Source organism: Aphelocoma coerulescens, chromosome 4A, assembly GCF_041296385.1.
Source record: "Aphelocoma coerulescens isolate FSJ_1873_10779 chromosome 4A, UR_Acoe_1.0, whole genome shotgun sequence".
Classification (NCBI taxonomy): Eukaryota; Metazoa; Chordata; class Aves; order Passeriformes; family Corvidae; genus Aphelocoma; species Aphelocoma coerulescens.
Genome location: NC_091018.1, coordinates 13507894 through 13521576, shown reverse-complemented (window position 1 = coordinate 13521576; position 13683 = coordinate 13507894). Strand labels below are relative to the sequence as shown.

The 13683-nt window shown below is 39.5% G+C and overlaps 1 protein-coding gene across 2 annotated transcripts in view; it reads left to right on the top strand.

The window, feature by feature from the left end:
- The window catches only part of AMMECR1 (AMMECR nuclear protein 1), a 73754-nt gene extending 60244 nt beyond the window's left edge, over window positions 1-13510 (top strand). The window contains exons 4-6 of one of the 2 annotated variants that reach the window (XM_069015400.1): window positions 4459-4549; window positions 6181-6277; window positions 9164-13510. In XM_069015400.1, the coding sequence (XP_068871501.1) occupies window positions 4459-4549; window positions 6181-6277; window positions 9164-9278 (303 nt within the window). In that variant the 3' untranslated portion in view covers window positions 9279-13510. Of the gene's footprint in view, window positions 1-4458; window positions 4550-6180; window positions 6336-9163 lie in introns of both variants that reach the window. The other variant, XM_069015401.1, reaches the window with a different exon arrangement.
- The last annotated feature ends 173 nt before the right edge of the window (window positions 13511-13683 follow it).

The following is a 13683-nucleotide window of genomic DNA, read 5'->3' as shown; positions in this document are numbered from 1 at the left end:
CATCTCCATTTCTGCTTCACAGAACCCATGAGAGACCACTTGCTGCTGGGGTGGAGTTGCACAGTTGCACAGCTTTTCCACCTCAGAGAAATGGACAGCATGAAAAGCTCAGATATGGGGAGGTTTTGTGATAGTACTGCTCTTTTATTAAAGATGAGACAACAAAGGACTAGTTACAAGACAAGTCATAAAGACCACTTATTTTTAAACGCATCTGCTATTGATAGCAGTCATTATAAACTAATTCAGACCTGCTGATTCAGATCCTCTCCTCATTTTTTATGAAAAGATCCTAAAGCTCTGCAATTGTATGTACTTATAATAACGTTTTGGCTAGACTTGAGCAGTGGCTCTTCCTTAAAATACAATGAAAGAGGTCCTGAAGTTGCTGTTCTTCAGCAAAGTAAAATCTGCAGAATTGTATGTACTGTCTTGATAGGAAAGGCCTTTAGCCTGTGTGCACTGGTTTAAATATTAGCTTAAATAGTTGTAGCCAGTAATTTTGACTGAAAGGTGGCTCTTCAGTGTTGACAAAGTGGGTATGTTCAAGAGTTGCAGAAGTTCTTTCCTGCCTGCAAGTGCAGTGACACCAGTGGCTCTCAGCTTCTGTTCTGTAGAACAGAGAAAAAAAGAGTCTGAATCTCAATATTTTGTTCTCTTTGGACAATATTCAGTGATTCCATGTATGTAAATGAATGATTATGCTTGCCATGAGGTAGAGAACAAACCTCCTGAGGAGTCTTTTGCCTCTGTTGTTAAATCAGAATGTAGTATTTAGATGCTACTAGAGATGGTCAGAAAGAAGCCAGCATATTTGCTGCTAATGTGGGGCTAAAGAGCTGTAGAATTCAGCTAATAAGAAGTGAGATCAGCTTGAAGAAAGTAGCAATAGTCGCTTAATCTAAAGGTTTCCATTTCCAAACACATTTGTGTACCTCTATTTCCATATATTAGTCAGGTAAATAAAGGGGAAAGTTACTGTTCTGTAGTATCAAGGAATACTGTGCAAGTTCCAGCCAGCTTTTTTGTTGGAAAATGTTTCTAGGTTGCTGCTCTTCAGAGATGGAGCTGACAAACCCCAAGTTAGTAGAAGGGCTGTCCCTAACCCCGAGCAGGGTGTCACAGTGCCACTGGCACGTGGTGGCATGGGCTGTGCAGCAAGTCTGGGGTGTAGGAGAGCTCAGATAGTGAGTGGACATAAGCAACAGGCAGATGCTTGTTCCTGACACCAAGGGGGTGTTGCACTGCTCCAGCTCTGGAGCATTCTATGTGGGTTCTCTGTAACAGGCTCTTTGTTACCTGCTTTAATGTATTTCTGAGCAACTGTTTCACAATGAATTAAACTAATTAGTGATGATTGCATGCAAATCTCTTAAAGATTTCAGTGCAGTAGATGGAACCGAACAGAGCCGTTACTGGATGATAATTTGCTCCACAGTGGAGTGCACAGAAACTTAAGTCTCAACAAGGCCATTATAATGTTCAGGTGCTTATCCAAATTCCCCATGGACAGTCTAATGAGAATAGTGTTATTTCTTCCTCTCAGTATGGTTGGAGAGTCAGTCCATGAGGAACAAATTAATGAACTGTGTTTGGAGCTTTGGGGCAGAACAGTCCATCAGGAGAGTTGCTTCAGCTTTGATGTCAGAAAGGGTTTTGGAACCATTTTTTCTTAGATATATATAGAGAGGGGTATTGTGGGCAGTAATCTGGCAAGTGCCATAGGCACTTGGCAAAGCAATAAATGTGGCATCACATTTATTTTCTCACATCCCAAAGTGTATGGAAATAAAGAATTCATTTTTTTAAATTGTATAAATTAATATTAATGTGTTTAAATACACCACAAAGTCTGAAGTCTTGTTAAGGTCATTTCAGAAGTAAAATAACGTAGTTTAATGAAATCCTTAAATTTAATGGAAGATCTGTTAATTTAATTAATATTGTCACAGAATCTAATTTTAGGTAGCCTCTGGCCACTTACACAACTGGTCAGAAAGTTTATATCTACAAGTACTGCTTATATAGGATACAGTATTTCATGCTCTAAAACCCCATAGAAATATTTCTATTGGCAGAGATTGTTTTTTGCCTTTCTAAGTCTCTCTCCTTGTCTTGCTTTCCTCTCCCAATAGCAACAGTTTAAATAGATTCCTATCCACGTGGGAGGCTGAAGCAGCGATTGCGTGGTCCCTTTTCAGCTCCAGAGGATACCTGTAGGCAGTCATTTCCCTAATAAATGGTAATAGGCGAGACTGAACTCCAGCTCCATCTGCACAAGATTGGTTTGTTTTTCTAAACTGCACAGACAGATGTTGTTCTTGTACAGAATGTTGCCTGTAGGATATCAGTATTTTTAGTTTGAGAAGCAGGCCCGAGGCTGTGTAGGAAGGTGTGTGCTGCTCCTGGTAGCAGGGCAGTTAATGCCTTCCACAGACCCAGCCCTTACCTCCCATCTTGGAGTGGGCTATTTTGGGAGACCTCACAGAAGTTTGCATCAGTTGAACACCAGTCTCTTGAGGAAGTCAAAGTGAATTCCACACTGTGCCCATGCCAGTCTTAGTGTGGATCATTTTTACTTTGCTTGTGTGTGGCTTCCATTTATTTAACTCAAGCCTGGTTTTGATTTAAATTAAGTTGAACAATGAAAAGCTGTTTGTCCAGCTCAGCTACGCAGTTGGAATTCATGCTCCACAGGATGCTATGAAATTTTCCCCTGCTGTTCATCCCTTTTTTCTACAGACATGGGCATAAAAGTCTGTTAAAATGGTTAATGGGGAACATCCAGAGCAGTGAAGCAACTTGAATGTTGCATCATACTTAATACATCACTAGTGCTCCTGGTTAGTTGCTCATGAATATTACGTGGTCACTATTATGCAAAACACTTGTGTAGCATTTAGAATCTCATATTCTGCAGGATTTAAAGCTCTGCAAACCCTGGAAATATTTAATCTTAGTAGTCGGGCAACTGAATATAGACAGTTATAAAATCACCAGCTACAGAAACTTACTGGTTTGGGGATAAACTCTCTAGGTTTTTTTCAGCTTCTAACACAATTTCATTTTACTTTCAGGCCCTTTGGGTTCATAATTGTATCTTCTGAGTATACAGATTTGATCTCTCGAGTGATTATATATATCCATGCAATGAAAGTTGGTGTTTAGCAGTGTTTGGTAATGAAATAATATGTTAAAATTTGCAGTGAATTAAATTTGCTAGTCACAAGTTAAATTTTTCCTATTTATGAACAATGTTAGATTCATAGGGAAAAATGGTTGTGACCCTGACCAGCTGCAAGTGACTCTTCCTCCCATATCTCCTGCTTATATCATATATAAAGAATGAAAATATTCAAAATTAAAGTCTTAATATAAGCAAATATGTTAATTGACAAAGTGGTAGAGCTTTGTAAATATTCCTTATTTGCTTTTTGACTGCCCTGCAGTTATGGTAAAATAAGTAAATTGTCACTGGAGAAACTGTTACAGCTTTTTTCAATTAATTTTATGTCCACAAGGATGTGCCACACCGAACAACGTGATACCCTTTTAAGCATCAGCTCTTCATTTTCACATACAGTGTTGGGACCTTTGGCTTCAAATGGAAAAATCATCTTGGTTATGTGGGCATAAAAATGTCCATCTACTAATGCTTTGTGTTTGTGCACAGAATCCAAAAGTAACTGAAAACTTCTGGCAATGGAATATCTTTTATGGCCTGATCGCAGTGCAGGTACTCTCCACAGAATTATTGTAACCTGCAAACAGGGGACCTTAAACAATGCCCTGGAAAGGTATCCAGCCTCTTTGGTTTTTTTCAAATGTTTTTGGCATTTTGATTTTTATCTGCATCCAGCTCCTTGGTATTAGTAATCTTGGTTTCCATGCTGGCATTTTGTCACCTTACAGTTCTTAGTAGCACAGAAATAGGAGTTTGAGGCTGGGTACTTTGGAGTATTTCTGCTTCCTCCTCATACACGAGCAGAAATTTTGAAGGCTCCAGGGTCGAGTCCATAGTGTGACAAATCTTTGATCATTCAGTTGTTGCTTTGAACAAAATTAATGCTCTTAATTGAAGCCTCATTAGATTTGGCAGCTGTTTTGCCTGCAGATTATAGCTGGTGACCAGGTGATTTTATCAGCAACAACATTGGTGACAGTGTCAGAGGAGACAGAACAACTTTAGCCTCTCAGCTGGATTTCCTCCAGCCCAGGAATGAAGCTCCATGGTGGGGAGCAGAGAAACATCCTGTGTACCTGTGCTGCTGCTGAGCTTACGTGGCTGTAAGTGTTACACCTCTCAAAAAGATGACACCCACTGCAGTGCCACCTCCTGAAACTCTGTGTGAAATGCTGTTAACCACTGAAAGGTTCACGTTTTGGGTTTCACCATGTCAGAAAGCTGTTGGATCTTTTCTCTGGTAATGTACTAATGAAGCTGCCAATCTCTTGCAGGTGGGTGTACATGGCATTAGAATAGAATTCATCAACGAGAAAGGATCAAAGCGCACGGCCACCTACCTACCGGAGGTTGCGAAGGAGCAAGGTCATTGTTGCACTTTATTTCATATGATCTGGTGAAGAATTTAAACATACCTATAAATCTAAAATGCAATATTTGACCTTGCACTGATGTCAGATGATGGAGCGATATTTAATTGTAAGAAGACTCTTATATAAATGCCAATTACATGCCTGTGTCAGTCTCCTAGAGGGATTCAGTAAACTGTAGCTGTTTTTTAAGCCAGTCACAAATGCAGCATAGCTGTAGGAAAATAAAATGTGGAGGGGTGGTACAGCGCTGTCAGCCAGGCTAACAGGTATTAAAAGCTGCCAGTTTTTGTGTGGCTCTTAGGCTGGGATATAAGGGAGGTGCAGAAGCTCTGTTAAGCGTTGGGCAATTATCCTAACCATGATTTATTCCTGAATTCCCAGTGATCAAGTTGTTTTTCAGTTAGGTACTTTCTGCTAGTACTCAATTCCTTTTACAAACACCGACTTCCCATGGGTTTTTAATGAATGGAAGGAAATTATTTTCAATATGAAAGTACACAATAATGTTGTTAAAGTCCTCTTTAATAGGGGCACAGACTTAAGTTGGTGAATTAAAAAAATTAGAGTAGATTTTGTTGAACAGTCATCTTTTGCTGACTGAGCACTCACTGTTTTTTATTTCCAAGGTTGATAGTGTGTCTCAGTCTGTCTCAATCTTTGACAGTTTTCTTTGCTGCTGCCTTTTTTTTTTTTTTGCATTTTTATGTGTGTTTGTTGACAAAGGGTTCAGCTGATACCTTTACTGAGGATCCTTTTTAATTGATAATTCTGTTTCCAAATAGTTGCTTTAAAGTCTAGAGGCATTCCAAGCTTTTTTTAAAATTCAGGAATTGTGGAGGGAATGTGTCTAAATTTCTAAATAATTTCAGTAGACCATGAATTGCAATCAGATTCTTTAAAGTCTCCAGAACTATTCATTTGTATTTTGTATGTGCCCAAACCTACTGTGGTTTTTTCAGGTTTTTTAATGTATCAGTGTGACTAATTATTGCATCTTTAGGAAATAACATGTCTAACAGCTATTTAAAGTATGAGAGTTTTTAAACAAATAGGAGTTTTGGAAAGCAGGAAGATTTTATTGAGAGCAGTAATGAATCTGTATTTTTAATCCATCACTTCTTTCATAATCCAGACACCTATAATGTCTAGTCCTCTAAAATTATCCATAGCTCTGTATGAAGAAGTCCGATTTCAAGTTCTCTGCACATGTTCACTAATAATCATTTTAAATGTTATACAGAAATTTAGTTTTCCATATTGTCATAACCATTTATAATGTCTTAAGTGGCTGTGATACATGATCATACCTGAACATTTTGGAAAAGTTTCGTTTAGTATCACATGCCCAGTCTAGGACACCGGGGTACAGTGGGTTTGCTTTTAATATATTTCAACTAAGAGATGAAAAATGCATGTTGTTTGTAGCGTGAACTGAGCATGTAAAGAAATCTTCCGTGTGGTACTTCTTCAGCTGTTCTGAAGCAGGGAGGAACGGTTTGGTTTATCCGAATGCCAGCAGAGCTCTTGCGCTCTCAGCAGCACCACACACTGTACTGTGCTTTTGCAACATCTGCTCCTATTGCTGCGTTTCTCACTAATTTGTGCTACTGTAAAATTCAACAGGATGGGACCACATTCAAACCATAGATTCCTTGTTGAGGAAAGGAGGCTACAAAGCTCCGATTACTAATGAATTCAGGAAAACAATAAAGCTAACCAGGTATGCACCGGGATACCGCACATAGCCCTGTTGTAATGCTGGGAGGTGCTCCTTCCTGGTAAGTGCTCCTGCAGATGGTAACAGTAAACTCTCCTGGATATATCATTAATGATTCCTTTGTTTCCACAAGAGCAGTACAGACTTAGGAGAAGCCTTGCACAGGGATTAGTGGCACTAAGCAAGGAGTGAGAGCCGGCTGCTCAATACCAGGGCACGATGCATCAGTGTACCTGCATATTGGGGTTGATAACTCTGCACGTTCTCAGCAGTGTTTTTAGCTCTGGCTTCTCTCAGAGTATTCCTTGGCTGTAGTGGGTGTTCAGGGCTTTAGCTAACAGGGATTACTTGCTCTTGTCAGATTTATTTGGGCAGATGGTGCATGGTGGGGCTGCTGCTGTACGTCATGGAGGCCCTCAGATCCCTAATCCGCTGGATCCTCAGAGAAACCTTTGGGTTATGCCATGTGGAGTACAGGTTTCTATAATCTTAAGGTGTGAGCCATGCAGGTTATGCACTGCTTTGACAGCCAGTGTACTAGTGAAACTGTATCAGGGTATTCCCAAGAGTGGGGACAAGAATTTAATATTATATTTCATACTAGTTTAGTTTGGTTTTGCTAATTTAATAAAACATGTTCTTGAGGGCGCCTTAGTGTGTGGCAGCCAAAGTATTTCAGAATTAGCAGCACATAATACTCTGCACATAATATTGTAGTTAAGTGGTGAAGGGTAGAGGAGTGAATGTCTGTCAGAATGGCTTAAAGCTATTTATTTGTATAAGCCTTCAGTGTAAAATGACTGCTGAGCTCCAGTTATTCAGTCATGCATGGAGAAATAGGATTTTTTAAAATCTTATGTTATAAGGAAGTTTTGACCATTTGTCTTCTTCAGGAAGATAGAGACTTTGGGTCTCAATGAGTGTTTGGGATTCTGGATTCTTATAGAAACTCAACTACTGTGGAATAGCATGGAGCACAAAACAAAACAAAAAAACCCCAAAGTTCACCCCCACACCCCCCAAAAACCCCATAAAAAGCCATGTGTTTAGTGTAATTAAGTTCACAACAATGAAACTGCTACCAAAATCAGTTGCCTGATAAGTGAAATGAACAAACAATAATTTTTCTAATGTTCAGAAAAAGGGGTTTTTTGACTGCCTATTTTACTTGCTTAAAATCTCAGGTTCTGCTGACAGATTAGAGACAGTATTATTAAAATACTAATTGCTTCCCAGTATTAGACAACCTGTTTTAGAACCCCATTTTAGTAATTTATTGTCATACACAAAAATATCTGTTGGAGGAGTGAATAAGGCTTTTAACTTCTTTTTCAAGTCTTCTGAATTAAAGTAAACATCCTGTGTGTGAAGAAAGCTTTAGGCTGATCACGAGTCTGTCACTCCCTTCAGGTTCACCCCCAGCAGTTCTGGCCATGTTTTGAAAGAGACAACTAAACAATAGTGGCACTGAGGGACTTGTAGCAGTCAGAGGAGTCTGGAATGCAGAGGGTCAGCAGCTGGGGGTTCTCTCCCATCTGCAGAGCTGTGCAGGGGCTGTGCAGCCCCCCCCGATCGTGCTCAGCCAACCTGAGAGCCCCTGGCTGGTTCCATAGGGTGGGAATTCCATTTGCTGAGTGCCACGTACCGTCCCCATGGATTCCAGAAGAGCTGCTGCTCTCTCAGCAAGGCCCAGCAGGCACTGGTTCCTCATGTCCCTTGTTGTCAGACAATACTGATGCAGATGTATTCAGAATATTTGTTGTCAGGGCCTGGATTCTGCCTTTAGTTACACTAAGCTGGCTGATGTTCTTGTAGGACCACTCTTCATTATTTTTCAACTGACTTGGGAGTCAGGAGAGGTCCCAGTCGAGTGGAAGCTGGCAAATGTTGTTCCATTTGTAAGAAGGAAGATCCTTGTTATTACAGGCCTGCCAGTCTCACTTCAATGCCTGTGAAATTAGTTTGGTGCCTCTCTCTAAGGAGGACATCAAACTATAGAGTGTGACAAGAGGAAAGTGACCAGAATGGTGAAAGGCCTCAAGGGCAAGACTCAGGAGGAGTAACTGAAGTCACTTGTTCTGTTCAGTTTGGAGAGGGCTGAGAAAGACCTCATTGGGGTCTACAGCTTCCTCGTGAGGCGGGGGTGGAAGTGAGCTGCTGATCTCTTTCAGGTGGCCAGCAATAGAACACAAGGAAAGGGAATGAAACTGCCTCAGGGGAAGTTCAGACTGGGCATTAGGAAAATATTCTTTACTGAGAAGGTAGTCAGGCACTGGAACAAGCTGTCCAGGGTCATGGCATCAAGCCTGTTGGAGGCCAAGGGGTGTCTGAACAATGCTTTTAGCCATATGGTTTAGTTTTAGGTAGTTCCGTGAGGAGTAGGGAGTTGGACTTGATGATCCTGATGGGTCCCTTCCAACTGGAGATATTCTGTGATTCTAGTCTAAAAAGAATGTAACTACATTTAATGTAGCTGGGGTAATTTTAAAAGCAGAATTTGGCAGACAGTTGATACTGATTGTTTAAAAACAACTCAGAAATCTGTAGTGCTTGTTTATAGTTTTTCCTCCTAGGTTTTTGTAGAGAGTTGGCTGAAGATACAGGACATTCTCTATTCCCTCTACTTCAACCAACATAGTAGGCAACCATTTTTAACAGTTCTAGTTGCTTAAAGTATTTTTCGTAAGCAGTTACGTTGTGATTTGCCATATGATCCAGGAAATGACCCTGACAGTTGTGGCAGTTCCCTTGTGCAGCTGAAGTCAGTCTTATTCCCAGCATCAGAAGTACGGAGCTCTTATCACTAAACAAACCACCAGTGCAGCATTTCTGTGGTACTTGCAGCTTCCTGGTAACAGTTCCTGAATTGGCCTCTCTGCTCTTTGCCAGGTACCGCAGTGAGAAGATGACGATGAGCTACACAGAGTACCTTGCCCATCGTCAGCACCATCACTTCCAGAATGGTATTGGGCACCCCCTTCCACCATACAACCATTATTCCTGACACTGAGCCGCATGACCAGTCACTGGACCTCTCTGCAGACCTCTTCCCAGGAGACCCTGCCCCTTCTTGGTCTAGCTATCTCTATTACTGTACCATTTTATGATGATAGTTTCCGTTGCCATGTTGAGGCTCCTTAGTTGGTTCAGCTCATCGTGGCAACGGGAGGGAAAACTGCATTACTACAAAGAACCCATACTTTTTTATTATTGATTCACTGCAGATTTTTTTGCAGCATATACCCTTGGGTTTTTTATGAAAATCTAAATTTCTACTTCATTAACATTGAATTATATCAATCAAGGCTTTCTGTGACTGTGGATGGAAGGAAGAGTTTAAGGAGTGCAGTTAGGGATGCTTTGCTTAGCAAAAAGGCATTCATGGCTTTTGCATTAATAGGTGTGACAGGGAATGAAACATATCAGATTCAGGTATTAAAGTAGACAATGAATTGCATTTTCATAACATTCTTAATGACATTGTGTGTACAATATCTCACCCTCACAGTAAAGATTCCATGTGGCTCTATACAGGATCTCCAGATCCAGCACAAACAGCCGGGACACCAAGGCTGACATACAGAATGCTTTTTTGGGATGAAGAGAAGCAACTTATGTACAGAGAGAGGTGATGTTAACATGGCAGCATTTTTAGAATCAAGTGGCCTAAATTATAGGGCACAATCCAATCCAGGACCCCTTTGTGTCCCATCCTGTGCTGGGAATCACGGGCAGTCCAGCCCCGTCAGGAGTAGTCACAAGAATGCGTTTGTAATGAGACGATGCCTTTCTGATGACTCAAATTAGGAGTGACATTTGTGTCCTAAAAACAGATTGGTGAGTAGCAGATGTCATATTAGGAAGAAAATGGATTTAGATTTTAGTGCCTTTGACTATAATGTAATTATATACTTATATATATAATTCATAGAAAACATATATTCCAGACATTCTAGCAAACCCTGTTGAGGCTGCTCTGGCATCAGGGTTTTGGACACATTTTTTTTTCTTTAAAGTGAGATTTATTTTTTATTATTATTAGCAAACTTATTTTGGAAAAGAGAAATCCCTGTTTTGTTCTTTTATCTGCTCTTGAACTAACTGAGCTTTATCAAGTCATGAATAGTTGGATCGAGTTAACTTCTGTTTAATAGAAGAAAAAGACTCTTGTGAGAGAGCCAGGACAAATATGCCATAATGTTACATGTTTTCATCTATTGCAGGAATAGTGCTTGAGAGCTGTAAGTACTGTGTAATAATTCTGATACCCCTCCACACGGTAGAAGAAAGAAAACCAGTTGGAACTTTTTCCTGCTGTAAAAATAGGATTTAGTAAAAGGTATGTGTGGTCTATTTGCAAGGCCAGTCGATGGCAGGAGCTCACTCCTACATCCTGTGCCTGCAGAACTCCCGCTGCTGCCTGTTGCAGCACAGACTGCCTGTTACAGCAAAGACCTTCCCAATCTGTGTGAGTAAACCACAGTAAGCAGAAATTCCAGTTATTTTGAATAATGAATGTTTGTAAATACATAGATATATAAAAATCAAATAGATAAAATTCAGTTGTTTAAAAAAAATCAGATTAACCATAAAAATGTTTCAATAGGGTTTCAAAACCAGGTAAGGATAAATTATGCTCATCCCTTATGTAAGGTTAGGTCTGCCACTTAATTTCTATGGAGGTTCTTGTAGAAGGTCTTTGGTATTCCTTCATCCACAGCATGTATGTCCAAATATTACCATTTTCAGTTGCGATGCCTTAATTTTTAAGCAGAGGGCCTGAAATTTCAGGAGCCAAGAGATGCCAGCCAGAAGCTGCAAAAATGAGTAGATGTTTATACAGAGGCTATTTTGGATGATACTGTTGTCTTGTTTCTACTTGGGGAACACTTTTAGATTAATAGTCTTCAAGTGGAAATGTGAACAAGTGGCTACCTGATAGAGTTGTGTTGGTTTTTTTCTTGCCCTTATAGGGAACCTGAGCACAAACTGAATCATTCTGCTGCAAAAAAAAGTCATCCAACCCCATCTTTATCTGTCATCTCGTTACAGCTCGCTCGTGCTTCTGCATGAGCTCATTGTTAAAAGTTTTTTAAAAAGATCTATTATATATAAAAATATATATGTATTGAAAGGTGCTAATCAACCTCAAGAAGGTCACGTGACTGGTCATGCGGATCTAAAATCATATCAGATTTTTTAAGAAATCTTCGATATATGCAGATGTTATACAGAATTTCTTACCAGTGTAATAATGATATACTGATGAATAAACAATCCTGCAGGATTTTAAGGACAAGGTCAGCAATACTTCCCACCATGGCTTGGGGGAGAAAAGGATAGTTTTGTCTCCTTTTTGTATACAGCATAATGCACAATGCATTTTTGTCTATCTCTTAGTAGCTGTTGCTTAAAAATATAGTTCAAGGGTGTTATACAAACTGTAAAGGTGTGCTTTTGAACCGAGCTCATGCCAGACCCTTCTGGACCAGAGTTTTGTATCACTAATTAAAAAACTGTTACAGAGTCTGTGGTCAATCAGATTGTATGATATTTTTTTAAAGATTGGAATAATCAGTCTACCTACAGTGTTTCTAGGGCACCTACCTCCTCAGCACCCTGTGCTGAACTGCTGCAGATTGTTTCTCTGTAATTGTGGGATTCTTTGTACCAAACGTGCAGCTCACTGTGACATGCACTGGCACAGAATAGGTCTGTTTGCTTAAAGCTGATCAGCAATTACTCTCACAAATGTCATTCCCTCATAGTTACATTTAGTACCTTTTAGTTGTATTCTTGGGGTTAGCTACAGATTTGTTTTTCATTTGGGGTACTTTATAGAAATTAAGGTACAACCAAGTAGCTTATTTCACTGTTTGTTAAGTTGCTGATTTTTTTTTTTATGAGCACTACTCAGTTTGCCTTATTCCATTGAAGAGATTGTTGGGGTGTTTTTTTCATTCTCTTGCTTAATGTTCCTAAAAACTCTGTTCTGTAAACTGAGCTAAGACAACCAAACCATAGACTTGACATGAAGCTGTTACTTGGTGATGCTTCAAGTGTCCTTCCTGCTGCCATCCCAACGGATGCTGCTCCGGCAGGGGGGGACGCTCGGTCCTGACCTCAGCCCCACTCTGGAACCAAGGTGGGCACAGCCCTGGCACACCTGGAGTTTGTATATGGACCTCTACTTGTCTTCAACTGTGCGGGTTTTTAAAACTGTTGTCTGGAGTAGGTTACATCTCTTATGTGTGTTAGATCGAACCAAAGAAGCCTCCAGCCATGCCCAAATGCTGCTCCTAAAGCCTGCCTTCCAGTCCTTACAAAATCCCTGCAGGATTAAATGTGTTAACTTTTTTATTTTTGTACAGTTTCTAACTGATTTTTGCTAGTGATGTTAATTGAATTAAGTTTATTTGGGGAGTCTGAGTATCTCCTCCATTTAAATAAACTGGTGACTTTCCTTTTATGTTAAAAAAAATAAAAAATAAAAAAAAATAAAAGAGAAACCCAAAGTGTGCCTCTCAGATTTAAGGGTTTCTGGTTACATTTATTCTTAAGACCAGCAATGATTCTTTATATACAAAGATATGTTTTCCTCATTTTTTATTACTGTTGAAGAAAAAAATAAAAAAGAAAAACCTCTTTCTTTGCTCTGGACCCAGTAATTGTGCTGGTACATAAACGCACTGAGAAAACAAACTTTTGTTTGAAACTTTTGTAACAACTTATGACTGTTTTTGTATATCAAAGTTGATTCTTTTCAAGATATTTGGATCTAGTTTCTAAGTTATTTTAGTGTTTTATATGTTACAAAAAAAAAAAAAACAAACTTACTTTAAATTGTTCACCAGCATTTTGAGTTATCTTCAATGCCATGGTGATACACAGTGGGCTTAGAGCTACCTGGAGTAGCTTGTAAGGCCTTGGTCTTTTCCTTCCTTCCTTAGCAACTCAATTGATTACAATAATATCACAGATTACCTGAACCCCCTTCCTTTACAACTAGATCCTTCTTCCTTCCACATTTAATTGCTATTAGTGTGAAGAAACTGTTGAAATGGGCATTTTAATATAAGTACGGCTTAAAAAGAGAAAAATGAGGAAAAAGAAAAAAAAATGCTAGAAGGTTATCTGTGGGTCTGTGAGATATGGCTGTGGAAAGATATTGTAGTAGTTTTAACACTATTGTTATTACCTTTTAAATCATTTACCCAATAAAATAAGGAAAAAGAATCACCATTTCTTTTGATGTTTCTCTGTTTAATTGTGTGGTTTGGTCAATGTTTCTACTGAAGCATTTATACCTGGTGCTAGTGTCAAAGGCTAATGGTGTGTTAGAAATCTTTTCCTGGGATTAACTGTCTTTGTGTCTAGTGTAGGAACAAACTGGGGAAAGGTACATGCAG